Below are 22294 nucleotides of genomic sequence, written 5' to 3'. Positions count from 1 at the left end.
GTACACGTTTCACATTTCACAGGGTTTGTGGTTGAACTTTAATATCAGAGAGTTTCTATGGGAAGGATCAGTAAGAAAATAATGACTGTCCTTCTCTTTTACTTGTTTTTACTTTATATTTGGACAAGGTGTTCTATGGATGGTGTTATTCTTTTTCCTCTTGTTTTTCTTTTATTTTCTTTTTATTTTTTTCTTTCTTCCAAGTGGCTTGTGAAAGTAGAGGGGGAAGGGTGAAGCTATACCCTAGTGGTGGAATGTCCATGGGGCAAATTCGTACTGTTTTGTCCTCCACTGAAGGTGTTGAAAGTATGCAAAGGCTGCATGCCTGTTAATGTATTTGGAATCATGGTTATGGTGTTGGGTGTCATGAGCGGAATGTCATCCGGGGACCTTCTCAACGTGAGGGTGTAGTCAGGCGGACAGGTGAGCCTCAGCGTGTCGTGAGCCTGCAGCGATTCACACTCGTGGTCGTGTTCCAGCTGTTTCATCTGCAACGACATAATCTCTTCGTTCTGTATGTGTGCAATATCATTGGTTGTGTTCCTCTGGGGGCTCGGACGTCTGTGAGTCTCGTGACGCCGCTTGTCCTTCTTGTAGTACAAGGCAGCAAAAGCTAAAATGTTGAGGAACAGCAAGGAGGCTCCCACAGCAATGGTGACGCTCAGCTCTGTGGAGTAATCTCGCTTGTTTTCTATCAGAACTGTGGTATCCTCCGGAGCTGTTTTATGGCTGTCTTTTGAATGTTTGGGATTGTTGGCTGGTGTCATCGCTGGGCGTTTGGTGGCCGGCCACAATTTACCAGGAGAACGTCGGGTAACATAAGGAAACGATGTCATGTCAGGAGGGGGGACTTTAGTTGTTGTGGAAACATACTGAAATATTTCATTTAGGTTGTGAAGATGTGGTACAAGCTCCAACCAGAAAGCAACTTTTGTTGCTCGGTAGTGATCACGAACTCGAGGTTTCAGGCCAATATGCAGATAAAGCTGGTCTTTAGGATTGTATTTGGACCAGGCCACTTCTTCAAAGCGGTTAGGTTTTGTGTGGATGAACTTTGTGTCCTGTGGAACAGGCTGGTTTGGATCTCTACAAAAATAAAAACAAGCAATCTTATAATCACATTAAAATAGAGAGTCCTAGAGTTAACCCACTATTCTATAATTAACCTACTCTAGAAATAGACGTTAAAAAAAAGATCTCTCATACTTTAAACCAGAAGTTAATATATAAACAAATGAATAATTACGTACTGTACAACTGTACAACAAATCTCAAACACTCTATTTCCTTATATGAAAATGGGAGGGGGGAGAAGAAAAAAATGTGTTTCAGAGCCTAAAAGCTCATCCAAATTTTTGTGATTGCACTTGAGTCTCATACTCTGAAACAGTCTCTGAGAGGTACTACAGTACCTCCCTATAGGTGTAGATGTAGGTTCATAAGGTGTAGGTTCAGCTCTTCTCAAGATTTGACATCATTAGCTTTTTTATTTAAGGTATCTTGGCTGTGAATAGTAAATATGGGCATCTAATCTGTGTGGCAATGTCAGCAATCCATGTGACCATGAGAATTTATACCAGCTGAGGACTTTGTATGTGTACTACATAAAAACTTAAAAGACATGAAATAGCAGAACCAATACAGGTAAATGGAAACCACTGCTATTTGTGTTTCTTGATGTAACTATTGGTTATATCCTTCCTTGAGCTATCTACCTGAATGAAAACTTTTGAACTGTTTGTGTGTTACAATCCTTTCTATCGTTTGCATTAAGAAATTGTTATTTGAAAGTTCAGCGTGTTCAGTGGTACTAAATAACTATATTCTGTGAGCCTAAAGTCTGTCTCATCTAAGAATGGAAAATATAATAGATGAGGTCAAGAGATTTTATAATAGTTAATTAGTAATAGAGATAAGATTAGTACACTACAGAAGTGGAGAGAGCATTTCAAGGTTGGTAAGCCAAATATTAATTGAAATTATGCTTTTCCCAATTTTTTCTTACAAGTTCAAAATAAAGCAAACCAATGGCATTTAATTGTGGTTAATGTGTATCTGTCCTTATAATCTATGTAAACCTTATGCAAATATTACTTCTCTGGACATTAAAAAATATACAAGCATAAAAACAAGTGTAATAGTTTAGTATTCCATTGTGTATGAGTTTGAATCTTCTCTTACAGCAAAGTGTACGTTTTGGACTTTGTAATGTATTGTACTGAAAGTATATAATTCATTTTATATACATTACGCAGAGAACTTTCCATTCTCTTTTCCATTCCCATATGCATTAGTTTATTTCTTGTGAAAATCATTCTAATATTTTCCTTTTTTTGTAACATACTGTTATCTATGCTATGGAATTCCAATACTCCTACAGATTTGAAAGCATTTTAGTTTTTTTTAATTTTTTTGTTTTTCTGTTTCCGGATGTTCATGAGCATGATTTCCTAGTTCAGTGTTCCTTTGCTGTTCATAAAGAGTTATTCCCTAATTCTTAAGCTGGTATGGTAGTTTGGCTTTAATAATTTAATGATTCCTGTACTCATATGTTTACCTGAAAGAATTTATATTTCAACTTTATTGAGTGAAAGAAAGAATTCTCTTCTTATTCAATTTTGGTACTCTGCTTTATTTATCTGTTTTGCCTATTTTACTGTATCAAATATTTCCCATTTGAATAAGGTATAAACTGGAGATTCCAGAACTGTGGTTATTCTTTTATGACTTCTATTTGATTTTATTTTAAGTAGTAATCATTAGCCAAATTTTGTACATTGTGAACAAAACTTAATTTCATAATAATTGTTCAAACTGGCTGAAGCTGGGGAGTAATATCTAGTTCCAAGCAGTACAGCAGCAAATTTTAATATGCTGCTGCTTTGAGGGATTCTAAAATACATTCAGAAAAAAAGAAAAAAAAAACATTTCTTTTGTTCTCAAAGAACAGACAAGAGGATTTGGTAAATTCAGATAAGATATTGACCCAATAGACTATATCTACTATAGTAACTTTGTGCTCAACAGATAAATTCTAAAACAAATAAAAAATCAAGTTGTCAAAGTATAAATCATTTTTCATGTCAGAAACACAAAATCTTGGAAGTGTTACAGCATAAAATACCTCTCATATATTCTACACATGACTTAAGCACTTGCTGTTCTATTTCATAAGTCTAAAGACCCTAGGAAGAATCTTACAGAAGAAATATAGATTAAGCTAGCATATGTAAATGAGTTTTGTTTGAGACAAAATAAGGGAGACGAAGAAGGTGAGCACTCAGTTTAATGAGTTCTGTGTCCTAATCACTGGCTTCCCCCTTCTCCTTCCATGGGTAGAGATATATGACAATGAAGGGAGTAATTCTGCCCCCACAGAAGATTTGTCTTTTGTCAGAATTGAAAGTATTGGAGTGCTTAGACGGATCACTTTTTTTTCATGTCCTTATGTAAGCAGATTATGATTTTAGCAACTGAACAGTTTTAAAATTAACACTCCCTTCCCTACAAACTGACTACAAAATAAATATATATGAACCTCCTTGTTCTTTCCTTGTCTCTCATTCTGGGCCTCCATCTCTCCTTTTTTTACAATATCTACTCAGAGTAGCCAATAATATTGCCACCTCCTCCAAAGGCAAGAGAAAAAATTATACCTATATACATATGTATACATACATATATATATATACACACACACACAAAGATGGTCTTGTATTTCAGGGTTTCTTTACATGGCTATGTATGGGCATGAAGCTGCTCAGTGAGGGAAGGAGCAGGAAGCAAAATCAGCCAGCCCTACAGACGTATCATTGATTTGCTGAGGTCAGGAGAACTGTACAGTTGACATAAACTGTAGAGTTGATACATTTAGTCAATAACTGAATAAATGGTGTGAATATTAGCTCTGAATTTGGGGGGGGTAGGTATCTGAAGGTATTTTTTCACAAGACAATGGAATAACTAAGTCCAGTTCTAGACAGAGGATCTAATAATTCATGGATGTTGGTTTTGTAGAATTATTTAGTGGATATAAATAAAAAGTTTTATACCCTCCTTGGTCTGCCTCCATGCTCATGGTGAAAGTTCATAAAAAACATGAGGTTATGACTTATGATATGTTATCTTTTTGTTGTGATGTAGTTTAGTTTATCCAAATATAAATATTTTTTTCTGGTATTACATATAGAGCATAGATGTACATAACCTTTTATTCTATCCAGTTAGCTGTTTGCCAATAATTTTGATCGTCCACTTGAACTATAACATTCCTATTTCTATTTTTAGTCCTTCACATCACCTTTGAGTTTCTGGCCATTCTTGAGGCTCAAACATGTAATTACAGAACGAAAGACCATCTTTTAAAGCCTCACAGTAAATCATAATGATAAAAATATAACTTGAATAATCTAATTTCAGTTCTGTACTTCCTCCACTACAGGTTCTCCTAGGAACAAAATAACCTGGTTCCCAATCCCTTCAGTTGGCAGGGGGCATTCTTCTTGTTTATTTAATTGCTATTTAAAAACTGTTAGCTATAGCTGTTCATTTTACCCTGTAATTGTTTATTTTTACTACTTAGATAATTTAATTTAAATATTTTCTACATCAATAAATGCCCCTACCATGAAATTTATGTGGCAAACTTGCCTTCAACAAACGTGAATGGTCCTTCTTGTTTTATCTAAGCTGTTTTCTTATTAACGTGAAAAATCACCTGATTTCACTTATCCCCTTTTTCCACTTTCAGGCTGCACTGATTTTGCTCAATTTAACACGTTGCAGTTTATTGTCATTTAATTCACACCTCACGGGCTACAAGTATACATTCAAAGCATTGATTTTTTTCTCAAGTGCTATAAAATAAACGTGTCTGCAATGCACACTGATTGAAGGGCAACAAACATTCCTATTTACAAGGTGAAATAGTAGCTCACCTAATGGAACTAAGTATTTTATTCCAGGTGATATCAGCACCAGAAGATTGGCAGAAGCCTTAGGAAGTTTTTCTTAACCTGAATTCCATATAACATGTTGAAATGACATTTGTCTTATATGTACAGTCACAACAGCATTAGGCATTACTCAGCACAACAGCATTGTTACATTAGTGCTTCCGGGCTTGAAAGTGGTACTTTCTTTTTGTGTCATTCTTTGATTTTATTGGAAAAAAAAATGTCTTAACAGTTACAGTCAGCAAGTATGTCATACCAAGTCTGTCTTCAAGACACCAAAAGACCCCTTGATCATTTATTTTCTTTCAGAAGTCCTCTTTCTATCCATATGAAAAAAAAAAAAAAAAGTGGAAAAGAACCTTACAGAGTTTCTTCATACTTGCCCTGATTTTCCAGGTTATCACAATAAAGATATTAATGATACAGTCATTCCTGCCTGAAAGACTGGTGCGGAGCACATTTTTTCCCTCCCTCCTTTCCTCGCTTATCACCATGACACACTGTTTGCCATGCTCCCTGTCACCTATTATGACTACTCTGGAAGCCAAACCATGATAACTAGGCTGTTTCATTTGACTAACACAGACTTGCCCTTGGACACACTTATTTCTTCAGATGAAGATATAAAAAAGAAATGCAAGTCTCATAAAGGAGTTCACAGAGAATTAATTTGAAAACACATTTTAATCATTATAAGTTAAACTGAGTCTTCCATTAGAAAGCCAAACTGAATATAAAGCATATATATACTCAATTAACTATCTGCTAATTTGCTATTAGCAGTTAGCTATTGTCTTCAGAAACAGCGGTAGTAAATTAATTCAGAAGAATTTCTCTGAATTACAAAGAAAACAAATATATGTCCTTTAGGACTATATGTCTTTCCCTTACTAGCACAAATAAAACTGGATGAATGGGGCCAAAAACAGGCAGTGTCTTATCTACTCAAAAGAGGGTAAGTATCAGAAACCCAACAGATGAGCATGGCTTCACATTTATGGTGTGGTACTTCAAATCCTTTTTCCAAGAGTGTAAGTGGCCAAATATTTGGGAAGGGTTGGCCCCTAACACCTCATGTCACTCATTCCCCACCACCACCTGCACAGAGGTACTTGTGAATGCTGCAAAATGGCCCTAACTAACAGAACATCTGAGCATATAAAATTACCATTACAATTAGGATTGTACTACTGGTAGCAAATGGAAGCCTTTAGCACACTTCTTAATGAAGCTCTCACATATAATTTTGCAAATAGTGGAATCAAAAGCCATATATTCATGTCGTTTTTACATCTCAAATGTGTTTATTCACACATACTCTATAACAAATTACTTCTCTATTTCGGAGGCATGTTTTCAGAAACATACAGTTTTGAAAAGGCTAAGATGATTTTAAATGCAAAAAACAGTCTCAGCTAGGTAAAAAATGGAGGATTGGCAAAATGCAGCTTCTAAGTATTCATTTCAAGCACGATCCATTTGACATTAAACAGTCACCTCCTATTTGCTAGCTTCAGTAACTGACTTCAAAGTAAAGCACAATAAAAGCACTGTGCTCTGTGCTGTGGCTTTGACATCTAGTGATTTTAGGGCATTGACCTGCCCTCCAAGCCGAGCCTTGGCAGCTGGCCCATTAAACAACGTGTGGTTTTTTAGCAGTAGGCGGTGCGTGTCAGTTAAAAGCCCAGCACAGCCCATCAGGAAAAATGCACTAACTAAGCAGTATTTACACAATAAGTACCTGGATGTGGCCTCTGAGAGTCATCAAGACTGGAGGAGTGGTAGAGACATTAAAATGAATTAATAAACCTGCAGTCATCTAGCTAACAGATATTTTAATACATGTTGCCATGGGTACAAACACAAAGAAAGCCAAGTTATATCAGAATAGAGAAGGGAAATAAGAAATAAATAATATAATAACTAAAACCAACCCTGAACGATATCAGTCTTTCTGAGAGTTGGAGGACCTGAGCATGCACACGGATTTCAGGTTGCTTGTGAGAGGGTAGGGAGGAAAACAGCTACCCCAGAGAAGTGCAGGCTAAACATAATCTTAAATATTCTTTATCTCCAAGTATTCTCTTGTGCTATCCAGAACAATTAATAATTGTTCATAAAAACCAAGACCCTCCTCAAAAGACCCCAAAACATAACATGTCTTGCTTTGTTCTTTTCCTTTCTTTGCATGAACTGAAATATTACAGTCACAGTCTATAAATGACACATTTTTCAGACTACTTGTAAAGGAGCAATTTTATAACAGAATATATGCTCCATTCCTGTCTCCTTTCCATTTACTGTGCATATCAGAAATGAGGAAGCTTCAGAAATGATTAATGGCCCTCCCAAAGCACTTGTGGTGTCTTCAGGTGTAGCATGATCATGGGTTCATAGCCAGAGGACTTGGTGATGGTATGTGTAGCCTGCTGAAATTAGCTTTCAAGTAGCAATACTTGGAAATTGCTTATAATTATGAGCAATGGTGGCAGTCAGGGCTGTGAGAAGTTCTTGTCTGCCTCAAACAATCACCTAAATATGACTTCTTGCTTTACAGGGTATAAAAGATAATATAAAGATATATAAAGGTGTATGCATAGATGTTTATGTACCTGTGTGTATAAAGATAATATAAAATATAAAAAATTGCAAATAATAGTGATACAGCAGAGCTCTCACATCTCCATAATAATGCAAAGGTACCTGTTTGTCTAGTGCGCAGTGCAACAAAAGGTTTCTTTTTGTCTTGTAAAGTGACCTGAAACATTTGGTTATTTTTCACACAATTCATGCTCCAGCTTTTTGTTAAGATTGCAAAATCTCCCTCACTAGAATGTCATTTGGGTTCATTAAAGGCTGCGAGAGCTGCTGAAACCCCCGAGTGTCAGAACACTAGGCATGCTGAAATTTTCTTATATTGCTGCATACCATTCACTGCACTGCAGTAAAGCTGCAGTTTCCAGAGCCCAATCCTGCCATTAAACATTCATTTGAAAGATTTATAGCCCCTTTGTGCCACAAGTATCTTTATTTTAATTCAGTACCGAAGACTCAAGGTTAACAATAAAGCCCTTGCTGTTCAAGTAAAGCACTGCAATACTCTTTAAAAGAATGTTACAGAAAGAGGGTTTAGAGAACAGAAGTTATTAATACGACTTGTATATTAAGCTGTTTTGAAGGCTTTTTCCTTGATGTTTACAACTCCTTTGCAGCAAAACATTCATGTCTTTAATGGTTTGGTAATTTAAATTTTAATTTTTTAACTGTCTGGAAACACATTTTATAACTGACACTTTTCTTGATTCTAGTCAATTACTTCTAACTGCCTTTATAACTCTCAAAGGGAAAAAAATCCTTCTAATGTCTTTCTTTCTGACCCACCTCTTCTCTGAGTTCCCATTCCAATGAAGGTCCCTAAGAACTTCCTTATTTTTGTAACAAGTAAGTGCTATCTGCCTCATAGTTTCTTCTTCAAGTAATAGATGTTTCCTCTGGTTTTCAGCATGTTAGTCAGTCACCTTTTCTCTCAGAGACATGCTTTTTCAATAACAATTGCCCTATTTTTTGAAACAAAAAATACAGAATATTATTTCTTCTTGCTGAGCTGGTGAAAAAATATAGTCTGGGCGAAGACACTAGTTAAAAATCTAATAAATATGAATAAGACCCAGTTACATACTGCCTTACACATCCCAAATAGTGCTATAATACTGTAGTAAAATCAGTGTTTGAATACATTGCTATGGAACATATTTTAGAAGTATGTTATCAACCAAAAGGAATGCTGGAGGTCAAACATACCCAGTTTTGGCGAAGTTTGTCCAGTATGTCATAACTACTGCACTGAGCATGACGTCATTCTTGGAAAAGTTGCAGTTGAACAGTTCTGTTGGGCCAATCATAGGAATGCCAAATACGTAAGGGACTTCATCACCATGAGCTGAATCAGCCCAGCTTGGTTTCATTTCACTTTGGCAGTGATGATAAAATGCATAGAAATATGTTGGAGATCCATACTGGGCATGTAGGTCAGCGGTGGCCACAGCAGGTGCAACCCACTGGTGGTCAGTAAAAAGAGCTACCAAAGTCTTCCGTCTTGTTTCAGGGTTTTCTTTGTCTGCCCAGTCAGTATACATGAATTTAATGGTCTCTCGCAGTGTATCTTTCCCTTCTGGATAACCATATAGATTGTCCACAAAATTGGAGACGGAAAAGTCAAAGTCATTGGGGGAAACACCATCTTCATTGTCTACAATGCCGTCCACAAATTTTAAACCTTCTCCTTGATTGACGCCCAGCATTATGTCATAGTTAAGGAATTCTCCTTGCTCCATAAGAATCTGAGGGTCATCTGGAATCACGTCCCCATCGATCACAGGCCCAAAGGCAATGTGGTACGTGGCTGGAGTGATGGTCTGTTGAATGAGTTCTTTGTAGTTCTTATTCCGAAGGCATTCAACCAAATCAGTGGTATCCAGCATGTCGCAGCCCACTTTATCTGCCAATATCCGAGTATACTTGGCAGGCTGATAGTTCACTGCCCAGCTGGACAGGGCTGTTCCACTCTGTATGATAGCTTTTTGGAACAAACCTGCAGGTGCAAATTGTTTAAATGCAAATTAAATTATATATTTTTTTTAAAAAAAAAAGCAGCTTTCACTAAGCAAAGAATATTTTGATTGTATGATACCTAAAGGATGCAAATTCCTATATTTCAATTCAATTTCCAGGTATTCTACACCCTTTCTATAGCATCTCCAATAGGCTACTAATTAAAATCTCTTTTGTTCTTGATGACTGTAAATAGAAAGCATGAAGGTTTCAGGTTACTGTTTCAAGAACAAGACTCATGTTTGTAATGTAGTTTTCTGCATCTTTAATGGAAGTCCCCTAGCTTTAGCACAGCAGTAGTGCTGTAAAACTTTCTTCTTTAAAGGAGTGGCAGCAACAAGCAATAATATCTTCTTCTCCATGTAAATGACTCTCATAAAGGCACTCCTCAGTAGTTTAAAGGTCAAAAGAAAATTACACACTCTCTTTTCCTTCACGGAAGTCATGCATCACAAAATTTGAAAAAATCTCCTGTGTTAAAATCAATTTAATAGGCTTGGGCCTTCTACTTTGACATCATTTTTTCATTACCGTGTGTGTGTGTGTGTGTGTGTCTATATTTTTTTTCTTTGGTTAGCACTGTCTACGTGGTGAATTAAACTATATTTTTGTTTTCTGAAGAGAATAAGATTAGATTCAATGGTCCCTTCTGGTTGTTTCCTATATACCAATACACAGATTGAGCAAAGATACAGACTGAAGAGCTGCTTTGTGTCACCAGAGCACTGAAAAAGCGACTAGAGCACCTACTTTTTCTTGAGAGGATCACTAAAATAGCCCATTTTATATTTTAGCTAAAATGTCTGGGCCTCTTTTGCACACAGTTTCCAATAAGGAGCTTTTGAAATGTCTAGGATAGTAAAAGCTTCAAAAAATTTTAAATACCTTGAAGCATTTATATGGAAAAGTGACTCTGGTTCATACATCTTTACGATGATTACTTATTGCACATGCTACAAAATTTCAGTGCTACAATTATTTAAGTTTTTCATTGCTCCATCTGCTTGCTTTTGTCATGGCTTACTCAACAGTTATTTTATGCACCCTATTTCTATCAATACGCTGAACTGTCAGGGATAATTCTGCATATTCTCATTCTCTGCAAGGTGTTCTCATTAGCAGCTATGCTACAATTGTCTGTAACAGCTTAGCCTCTGACATAGATTTCTGGACGTTTAATACAATAGAAGGAACATGGGGTTATAAATACAGCAGATACTTTGGTCTTGTCTTCTTTTATTAATTCTTTGTAGAACTGATCTTACCAACAAGCATCTGTATAGTTCAGTGCTGCTGCTCTGTGTACACACATACAAACACACACATACATACCCATATGTATATACATATATAGAGAGAGAGAGTAGAAATCCCACAGCTCAGACACTTACCAAAATATTAAAACCTTTATGTAGGATCACACACTATTTGTGGGGGGTTAACTTATTTTTGAATAAGATTATGTAATTATTAAGTAATGAGTAATGAAAGCATCTGGAAACATTTTGGAAATGCAGACAAGAGTGCATAAGAAATGAAAAAGGTCACTACTCTTTGCTATTTTAGTCAAGGCAAACTATGTGATAGAAGAGTCACTGGAGAATGTTGATAAAACTTGAAAAAGTATATTGCCCATAGCACTTTTTGCAAAAAAATTCTGTTATAATAGCATTTATTTTTTCATGTCAGAAATATTTATGTTGACTGGCTAATATGAATGCATAATGCTAGCTAGAAGGTATTTTACAAAAGTTATAAACTTCACATAATTCTGTGAGCCTACCTGATATGGCCATTTACCTTACACTATAATGTTAAAAAATCCAGTCACACTAGATTTAAAAAGAATCATTTTACCATAACCGAGCTACTTTGCTCAGCTCATAAGATTGTTACCTTCTGAATAGTGAGAGAGTGTCAGAAGACTAACACAGGAAGCTCCTGCCCCAGATCCAAAAATAGTAACTCTTTTTGGGTCTCCTCCAAAGGATCCAATATTTTCTTCAATCCAACGCAAAGCTTGGATTTGGTCAAGCAATCCATAATTGCCTTTTGCAGCTTGATCCCCAGTACTCAGAAAACCTATAAGGCAAAAAAGATAATTTTAGTTCACCAGCTACAGAGTTAGCTACAGGGTATCCACATATTCACAACACATATTCCCATCTTTTCATCCTCTGGGCTTTTTTTTTTTTTTTTTTTTTTCTTTTTTTTTCTTTTTTTAAAGGTCACAGTCCTAGTTAAATGTCTCCAGTGCAAGCAGTGCATTCTGTAGGCTGTTTGATTTTACTTTATTTTTTCTTACTGCAGAGGTCTTTTTTTTTTTTTTTTTTTTTTTTTTTTATGAAGAATCGTTACTTCCTCTCTGAAATAACTCTTTATCAAAGAAACAATAGAGATAGAAGATTTTAAATATTTGATAACTGCATGCGAGTAATGTACAAAAACTTCTGAAACACTTTTTATTTTTTGTGCAAAGACAACATTCAGGAAGAAATGGGAATTCTTTCAATAAGGACAATGTTCCCTAACATATTCATTTAAATGTCTCTTTCCATGGACTAAAACTATTCTAAACTATGTATAGTTTATACTATAAGCTATAGCTATAAAAGCTATTGTACTTGTGATACATTCAGAAATAGAAAGAAAGATGAAGAAAAAAATAAAAGGAACAACAAAAGCCTAGGAAAAAAAATACACTCCAATTTCACAAAGGATATTTATTAGGAAGATAGCAGGTAAATCCTCAGTATTTCAGCCTTTGGTATGGAGATTTTATCTGAACAAATCAGGCTTTGTTTCTTTCCTTGAAAACTGCAGGAAAGCTTTGCTGCAATTTTTTTTGTTCTTGCACTGTGGTTATCAGATTTTAGAAACAAAGCAAGACACACTTGCTGCTTGTCTTGCAACTTAGAACAAAATGACCGACAGACTAGGACTGAGATTAATTTTGTTTTTCTGAAACCTACTAACCTGAAACATTACATTTATCCACTCTACCTATCATTCGCAATCCAGACCTTGTACTACGTCCAAATTACCACACAGAGTCATGTACTTACACTCCTCTTTTTAACTCTCACAGACCTTTTCCCGTCAAACAACTGGAAAAAAGAAGTCTATTAGAAATACCTTACAGCAGCAGATGGATGCTACTGATCTAGGTACCACTGACCGCTGCTTATCAAGACAAAGCAAGGAATCTCTCAGTGGTGTTTCCAAGTCAATTATAACTTCAGATACGTTTGCCAGAAGAGGGCCCCAGGACTCAGGAGATCTGCAGTCCTGGAAACCCTGAAAGGGTTTGAAATGAAAGGGAGATTCATTGTCTGTAATCCTGTAAGGCACCTCAGCACCCTGTGAAAACGCCTTTGTGCTCCTAGGAAGAGCTGTAAGATAAACCAGAGGTCTCTAGAGGAAAAAGGCCTTGCAGTACATTTGAACTGCTTTGGCACAGGAGAACAGCTCTCTTTTTTGTGCTGTGATTATTTTTTTAGTGACAGGCAGAATGAAAATTCACAAGGTTAAAGCCGATAAATGAATGAAAACAGAGGAAGTGGAAGAGGAGAAAGAGCAAGAAGAAAGAAGCAGAAGAAATTACAGTTGTCAGACTTCATCACATCTGGATTCGTATATTGTTTTCTATGGTCAAACTCCTACTATGAGATGCAAAATCCAGTCTCAAATAACATAAAGAACAAATTCCAAAACTGGAATGCTATATAGTCTATATTATGGTGGCATGAATTTCTAAATGCAAATTTGGCCATGGTTAAATGAAATGTATCACCTTGCACCCAGAAAAAATATTTTTCATATTTAATTAGCTATTATTAATAGATATTTAACATCAGTGAGTGTTTCATGAGCCCCTGTATTTATCAAAAAAAAAAGATGCTTTGATTTGCAGTAATATGAATCATACTCTTATTACTTAGTATTTGATGTAGCTTTCTCATAAAGAAAATCGCTAATAATAGCAACCACCACAGTTAGAAGAGCAGTAACATCTTATTTCCCTTCCATACAAGTTTAATACATATAATACATATTAATCCATAACTGCTCCCCTCTCCCTTTTTTCACAGATGTGTTTTTCTCCTTTTCACATGCTTTTGTTATATTTTTAGGACTGTCAAAGAAAGAATAACCCACTTGCTGGGTTTGTTGCTGCAATTCACTGCAATGTTCTATAATATTCTATAATTAAGCCTTTATTCAATCAGAACTATGACCTCCCTTGGAGAAAGTGACTGTTGTAACCTTTAAAGCAGCATAGTAATTAATATTCAGAGCCTAAACACGTTCTAGGTCTTCTAGCAGCATCAGGCTAAAGCTGGTTGATCTTTGTGATTTTGAATTCTTTCCAAATGTACTAAAAGGTGACTGAGTGAAACTGCAATCAATGAATATCTGATGTTAGACAAACGAAGAATTTTTGTTTCCACACTTCTCTGCTGATTCTCATTAATTGCAAAAGCAAATCTTCCTAATTTAAAAACCAGTCATCAAAGTGAAGTGTCAACCCCACATGACACAAAATGAATTCATAAATCTTTCTTTTCTTGATGAGGATATATATGCATTCATGCTCTGAATATTGAATCAAAATATTTCTTCAGAGCCTTCTCAAGAAATTCAGGCAAGGAGTAACTATTTGTCCAGAAATACAGAACACTAACGAGAGGTTTTCTTTGTGTGGCCACTATGAAGATTTCATAACAGGATGTTCATGTGTTACTTCAAAATACTGAACAAAAATGAATGCAACTTTGTTTTGAATCGGGGATTTATCCTTTGTGACCATTAGGTATATATTTTTAAATCTAGTAAAAATATTTTCAATTTTGTTATATGTCATGATTGGGTATTCAGTCTATGAACTCAAAATCCCTCTGCCACAGTTTTGCTAGAATCCAGAAGTTCTTCTCACTATCCTAATACAAAAAAGGAAGGCATTACAACTTGAATGTGGAAAACAAAGAGTTTCCTCCACTTAATGACATGGAAAGGCATTAACTGTGATATTCACCTCTTGACTTTACAAAGCTTCCTCCTTTAAATATTGAGTTGTAGAGGTGTCCACATGGCCCCCATTGCAAAATACCCTGGATAACAACAGCAGACAAACAGGAGTGTGAGTGCAGCCTCTCCGTGGGTGCATGGAACAACCAGAAGTGCCTGGAAGGGCACCTGCTCCAGACTGGTAATGCTGACGGGGAAGATGCCCATCAGCTGGACTGAACAGGAGAGATTGCAAAGAAGCTATCTGCAAGCAGAGAAAAATCCACTGGAAAGAATGTGTGAAAGAAGCACAACACTTTGTAGCAGTGAGGAGAAGGAAGTGGGAACAGGGCAGCTCCCAAACAGGTCTGGACACTGCGAGAAGTCACCCCTGGCCTCGTGACCTCTGTGCAGCCCAGGCAGAGCTTTCCCCCATGGGGTGTCTGCACCCAGCTGGGAGCTGTCCATGCAGGACGGTCTGTGCACACACACGCAGGGGGTGTGCAGGGGCCTCATGGGGTGTTCTCCCGCGTGAGGGTCCACGGGGTGGTGGGGGCTCACATGCTGCTGTGGCAGCCGCATCTCCCACAGGGAGATCAGAGGAACCTGTGCTCCTGCGGGCGCTGGTGACCTGCGGAGCTGGAGGGCACCCGACCATGCAAGTGCATTTGCATGCATGTGCAGGAATATGTGCATTTGTAACTGTTTACTAACCTTTCTAAGTGCCTGATGCTGTTGTATCCCTGATATATCTCCTAAAAGTATAGCTCACTGATTGCCAGTGAATTATGTGCCATTAATAAATCAATAAACTGCTTTTATCCTGATTTGATCTAAATCACAGGAATTTAGCATTTTCCTATGGCTTTAGTTTATTAAAACAGACAGAAAAACCCCATCATTTTATGATAATAAAAGGAAGCCTAAAGAGTTCTTGATTTGTTTTGCCATATGACTTACAATTAACATTGTCTTTTTTTTTCCTACATTCTTTCATATATAAAAAAGTAATGCTTCTTCAAAATGAGCTTTTTGAAGTAAAAAAACATTTTGATTTGTCTCTGGCTCTAATAATGGAAGCATCCAAGATGAAAGCTTTAGTTTTAACCAACTAAATTAGTTACAGTGAAAAGTGAAGACTGTAAGTGGAAATTATTGGGAATTTTCCTTTTCCACATCCTTTAAAATGAATAGACTTGTAAGTCACAAGCTGTTATTTGTACTGTTTCAATAATGCAGTGAAGACACAAAGCTACGCAAACAGCTCCTTTGAATCCCACTTACACAAGAGGAAATCTCTAGCTCTATTCCTATAGTTGATTTTTCCCACTATGCCACTGGAATCTTACTGAGACACTAAAAATAAAACAAGCAGTGATATTTCCCCTGTACTACAAGAACTACTAAAAATTTATGCGGTAAACCAGGAGTGAAACTGCAGTGAGACACAGCCAGTGCCAATCCAAAGTCCCCACAGTCCACCAGGCAGTTTTGTTGTTGCCCATCGCTTGCCTTGTCTCCTATGAGGGCTGTGTTTGTGTTAGCAGGCACGGCAAACCTGTAAATGTGGGTCTGCAGAACAGAAAAGTTGTTGTCTGGGTTTCTTTATTTGCTCATTTTGTTTTTTACTTTGGACTAGCTGTTGTCTGGTCCCATGGACTGATCACTGGCAGGTGAAGCATTAGGGTGAGTTTGTCATTCAGTGGAGGTTTGTCTGCATGGAATCCAGCTTATATCTTGCAGGACCACTCTGCGATATAAAACAACATACAAGAGGTAGGGACAGTCTGCAAGTTTCCTATGAAGATGCAGTTCTGATCTGAACTAAAACACTAGTGGGGACATACTCCGGATCAAAATGATAATCTTCCAGCTACAGAATCTCAATGTGTAAGGAGCAGGCTCTGGTACAGACCCACTTCAGCTGTGGACCTTGCTCAGATACATGGATAGTTCATGAGACTGCTTAACTATAAAGCATTTCACTTTATAAGATACTGGAAAGTACTCTATCCTAATATTTAGCAAATAGTATTCCCAACTAAAAGTTGGAAAAAATATATAATTTGGCAGAAACCATATGAGCATGTCAAGAAGCAATAATTATGATGTCTTTGTGTCATGTAGAGCTCCAGATCAGAGGAGATATGAAAGGATGATTGGATCTCAGTGAACTTTAGCCATCTAAAAGTTCTGTCTCTAATATTATTTGTACTAACCTGACTGCTAATACAGGGAGACAAAAAAAGTGAAAACCCTCTAAAAGCAGTTTCAGATTTTCAAACACCTATCTTTGGAAGAGTCAAATTCTCATCACAAAGTAATTTTCTTTCTCTGTGGAAAATAGACAAACTTACCAACAGACAAAAGAACAGCTTAGACCTGTTGCCTATTGTTTAGGCAACATAAGATGAAATCAGCCTCTAACTGGAGAATAACGTCACCTCTAGTACTAGTGGCTCCTGTTGATCATGACAGAAAGAATGGAAATAAGGAAGATTCTGTTCTGCCTGTTATTGAGAAGAAAATACCGAATGACTCCCTTGACTTCACTGCAGCTATCCTATACTTAATTAGCAGAGAAATGAAGAGAAATTTACTTCCATTTGAGGACACTTTTCATTGCTCCTACTTGCTCTAAAGTAGTTCTACAGAAAAAGAAATGTTTTATCTTTCAAGAATTACTAAGCAAGCCTTTTGCATGAATAAAAAATTCACTTTTAAAAGAACAGAAAAATAATTAAAATGCATATACTTTAGAAAAATAAAGAAAAAAAGCCACCATGAAATTAAATACTGTAGATTAGGTCCTGAGAACTATAGCTTCAGCCTAAGAGATAAATGCCATCACCAAGATAACTGCTTTCCTGCAGCAATTTGCATTCATTTTATCCCTATGTGCTGATTTCTTATTCTTTTTAAATCATTCCAATAATAAAACACTATGACAACTTTCCTTTGCCAGTTCCCACACAGTATTAGCCAGTATTATATCACTGCAGGAAAAAAACTATTCTTTATCTTTGTATTTTGGCCCCTGGGCCTAATCCATATCAAATCAATTTGATAGCTGGCTGAAAGCCTAAATTTCAACTGTGAGTGTTCCTCCATTGCTTTGTGCCCTTTATTTTTCTTTTCTATTCTGTTTGTTTGCTCAAAAAGCAATGCTAGCAGGACAGTGGAAACTGAGCTACACTTCTGTGTTCAGATTTTTTGACTGCTTCCTTACTCATCCTTCCACATCAGTCAGCAATGACACTTGAATTCCAGTATCAACACCAGCTGTAAATGAAGAACAGCAGCCTCCAATAACAAAGTTATATGTGATAAAAGTTACTGCTCTAAGCGAAGGCAACTATTGATAACACTTCTACTACATTGCATTATTTTAAAACATTTATTTTTTTACTTTCTCTTTTTAACTGTTAGCTAACGTATGCTCACTTCTTTCTCCTCTTACAGTGTTCCCAGGGGATATACATAGTCACTTGGGTGTAAACATCGTTCTTTGTAGACAGTGCCAGGGCGTAATAGGTTAGAAGTTATTAGAAACAGAAGGGGAACCTAGGGACAATTGAAAATGCAAAAGATTTTGCAGCTCTCTCTCTTCAGTAACTTTTATCAATAATAATAAATAAATAAGAAATAGATGCTTTCTCTTCTCAAGGATGAATACTTTTGCACCACTCTAGTATCTCTTGGGAAATTTTTTGGTGTTCCAAATTTATACTGCAGTAGATAGACAGGACAAAATGCCTCAGTGAAAAGAGAAAAGACTGATTTGGTGTATCAAAGCCAATATTTTCTTACTGTTTCAAAATAGTAGTAAAGTTTACAAATGCAAATCAATATTAGTAATTATATTAAATTCTTAAGAATTAAAAAAAAATCACAATTCAGAAATATATTTGAATTTGATATATTTGGTTATATTTGATTTTTTTCACAAATAAATGAAAAAAATCCGAATAATGGAGGATAAGAACTTCATTCTCTCAAACATTTTAATAGCTACTACAAGAAATTTAAAAAGTACATCTTAAAATGAGGTACACTGTTTTCTGGAAATGAAATACTTCTGTTTTCTCCTTCACACATTTTTTTAAAAACAAAATGTTTAATTTATGAGCTGGACACAGCCCTTAGATAAAGACTAATGTCAAACTTAATAAGCCACACTGAGTAGCCCAGATATCACAGTGAGAAATCAATCATCAGGAAACCTGGACAAAATAAACAAGCTAGTGCATTATGACCCATTTGTCTCCTCCTTTCTAAGCCTCTGCTGTATTCTCTCATCTCAGATTTAGTCTGATTTTATGCCTCTTCACACCTGCTGCCCAGACCTGTCTAGCCTGCCGCAATTTGTTTGGCAGACAAAATTCTCACAAAAATAGACCTGTACAAAAGCTGGCCAGAAACTATGAGAATATAGGCAATATAAATAAGATACAAGAGACTACGCTTCAAAGCATTATCTTGTCTTTTTGGGTTTCATTTGTGAAACGCCAGAGCAAGGCATTTTTAAAGCAAAGAGCAAATGGCAAGTCTACAGCAGGGTTTTCATATTTTCTAATGGCTTTCGACTGTACGCATCACATTTACCACTGTAGAAGTGTATCTGTTGAACTCAAATGTTAAGATGTTCAAATCCACCAAGGAATACTGTGTACTTGGAGACCATAGCTGATCCAGGAAGTCTCTGAGATATAAATAGTTGGAGACTAGAAGACTATTAGAGGAATCTGTCAGACATATTTGTTCTATGCTTAACCTTCCCTAACCGTCTGCTAAATATCACCCCCAACAGTGCTTGGAGACCAGATGCTTGGCTTGATGATCAATTGGATGGAATCAATGTAGCTGCCACTACGGTTCCTTTATCATCCTATTCTCTGTGCTGCTTTTTACTTTGATTCTATGGTTAACTTTGACAGTGCAGTTTAAAATCTACTGGAAAGAGGGTAGGAGGCAAGAAAGAGTGATGCTGTGCTTGGCATACATTTAGTAGGAAGAAAAACACAACTGAAATTTCCCTGTAGCGTGAGGGACCCATGCAATCCTATCCGTATCATTTCTGCACAGACTTACCCTGGACAGAGAGATCCTGAGATAAGCTACGTAGAGAGTATGATAGGAGGACCGTAGAGTGGCCATATACGGGTCTGTGTAGAAATAATGTTAAAGTAGATAGTTCTTCATACCAAAACCAAAGAAATTATGCCTTTTCTTCAGCTGTAAAATTATGTTTTTCCTTCAGCTCTTCAGTTTGAGATTTACAGGTGCTACTTGCGAAGCAATATATATATATTTTTAAATATTCAGCAATTCAAGCACTCAAATATTGTCTTCTGCTATAAAACGTTGGTCACAGAAGGAAATTTCTGCGCTTTATGATCTCTTATCATGCTTAGCTCCAGATACGACTCATTTAATGTAAACTCAAAGTACAGTAAATGATAAGAAAATTGTAGTGAAAAAACTCAGCTTATAGTTTTCATATCATTTAGTAGATTAAGTTTTAATATAAAGGATAGCAATGTCTTTAATCTAATTTATCAACTCAGGTGTAAGCAAGAAAAAAAATCTCTTATGATTCTACCTTGATGGATTCTTTCAAATTACTTCTATTGTGAAGACAAAACCTAAGTCTGCTTGTCTACAAAGAACAGCTCATTACCACATGTGGTACAAAAGAATAGGTCAGCGAGAAGGTGAAGTGAGAATATTATGATTTGTTTCTCTATTACTTCAGTACTGAAATCTAAAGTGTGCCCTTCGCAATTAAGGAGAAAATCTAGCCTTAAATACATAAAAGCCCTTTGAAAATGTCCTAGATCTCCTGCGTTTATAAGAACACTTAGGGAAAAAAGAAAGACAGTAGGATGCATTTTAGCAAGTTTTGAATAGGTATATATATATATATATATATATAAAAAACAGGGAAAAGTCTCTTAAAAAGCATAAATTTAACAATGCATTAGTGAGGTCAACAAGCCTCCTTTAGTTAAACCACTGTGCTATTTCTACAATAAAATGTTTTTAATGAATCCAATTGAAAATTTGTACATGATACCTTAATGCTTTTAAATTTGCCTCATTCAATGTAAAATGTTCTGAAACTACTGCAGGTTAGGCCAATGAATGTTATCTAAAGTATTAGAGATTAAGGATATACTCAGCATTCAATTCTATTATCAATATTCAGAGTGAGTAGCATATAACTGTAAAAAGTGTCACTGAAGAAGCTTTTGCCATTTGATATGAACATAGGTTTTTAAAAAATACTCAATAAATAAAACAACAGAACACATTAATTGATTTATTGTTTTCTTTCTTACTATTTACCCAAGTGTTCACAAGCTAAACATGCCATTATGCAAAATATGATCAACAACAAGGCAGATCCTATGAAAAGATTATTGTAGACTGCATTATAAACAGCCGCCTTCTTCTTCTTCTTCTTCTTCTTCTTTTTCTTTTTTTTTTTTTTTTTTTTTTTTAAGAAAGAAAGAAACAGGCTAAATTCAATCAATTGATCTAAGAAGGTTGTTGTTGGGAGAGGAAAACTTAAAAACCTTGCACATGTTGGAGGAGAGACTTACAAATACATGGTGTAGTTAGGTAGTCTATGCTTATGAACTATTCTCTAACCACCAGTCTAAATGATCACTTAATAAATGAGAAATGCATAGCAAGTATATAAAATCAAATGAATAATCTATTCATTATTCCATAGGCAAAGATCTCCATTCCCAAAGCATATGCTTTGATCATTTTTGGTAATGCCTATTTCATCAAGAACAGATTGTGTTCTGCAGCTGTGTGACAGCTGTAAAGAATTATTTTTTTTAATTATTATCAAAAATATACGACCCTTATACATGAAACCAAGACTTAATTAACATATTTTTAAATTAAGCGATCAATTGCCATCCAGGTAAAATATTTTTAAGGAAGAGACAACATCTTTAGCTGGCCATCCATATTAGAGAACAACTAAAAGGACACAGGGAAAAAAAATTACTTATTGTAAAGTCACAGATATCAAGCTTACCTAAGAAGAATGACAGGAAAGTTAACCTGCATGACACAAATGTCAACCAGCTGCAAACACAGCAGCTTTATTTAATAATAAACTTCGAAAGATTTGCATCTTTTGCAAAAGGATTATAGGAGATTAGGCATATATATATATATATATTTTTTTTTTTTTTTTTTTTGCTTGGAAAAACACCAAGTAACCAAGTAGACAATATTATTAAGTAGCTGCAAGTCTGCATGACTTGCAAAAAATGAAAAATAAGAGTTCATCACTTTAAGAACTTCACTGAGCTATTTTTTGTTTAATATCTAAAAGAAAGCTACCCAACAGATTTATTGTTATCGAACAATGCTATTTTTGAGAAAAATAAAATTGCTCTGTAAACCCATAAGTTTCTATTGAACTGTAAAGAAGCTCATTGATACAGAGATTTCTGTGCTGGTGGATATGTGGTTGGTATCATGATATTATTGGACCATACCTCTGCGAACATGTGGGTGTACTTCTTAAAGCCAGATGTATAGTAATATTTAACAAAATTAAAAGTTTACCTGAATGGCTCCCCCTATGAATCCTGTTGGCAGTTTAGGAAGTAACCACCAACACTGACATATTATCTCTTGACTCTTATCTTCTTGTTGTTTAGCCACATCTATTCCTATAAAACTGCTCTTTG

At 35.9% G+C, this 22294-nt stretch overlaps 1 protein-coding gene across 4 annotated transcripts in view; it reads right to left on the bottom strand.

The window, feature by feature from the left end:
- Positions 1–233: 233 nt before the first annotated feature.
- NLGN4X (neuroligin 4 X-linked) overlaps positions 234–22294 on the bottom strand; it is a 128061-nt gene continuing 106000 nt past the window's right edge. For 2 of the 4 annotated variants that reach the window (XM_062574666.1, XM_062574673.1), the window contains 4 exons: positions 11463–11648; positions 8757–9546; positions 800–1086; positions 234–769 (listed from right to left, as the gene is read on the bottom strand). In XM_062574666.1, coding sequence (XP_062430650.1) covers positions 237–769; positions 800–1086; positions 8757–9546; positions 11463–11648 — 1796 coding nt within the window. In that variant the 3' untranslated portion in view covers positions 234–236. Of the gene's footprint in view, positions 1087–8756; positions 9547–11462; positions 11649–22294 lie in introns of all 4 variants that reach the window. The other 2 variants (XM_062574653.1, XM_062574660.1) reach the window with 1 other exon arrangement.

Source organism: Rhea pennata, chromosome 1 (genome assembly GCF_028389875.1).
Source record: "Rhea pennata isolate bPtePen1 chromosome 1, bPtePen1.pri, whole genome shotgun sequence".
NCBI classification, from domain to species: domain Eukaryota; kingdom Metazoa; phylum Chordata; class Aves; order Rheiformes; family Rheidae; genus Rhea; species Rhea pennata.
This window is presented reverse-complemented; position numbering and strand designations above follow the sequence as displayed.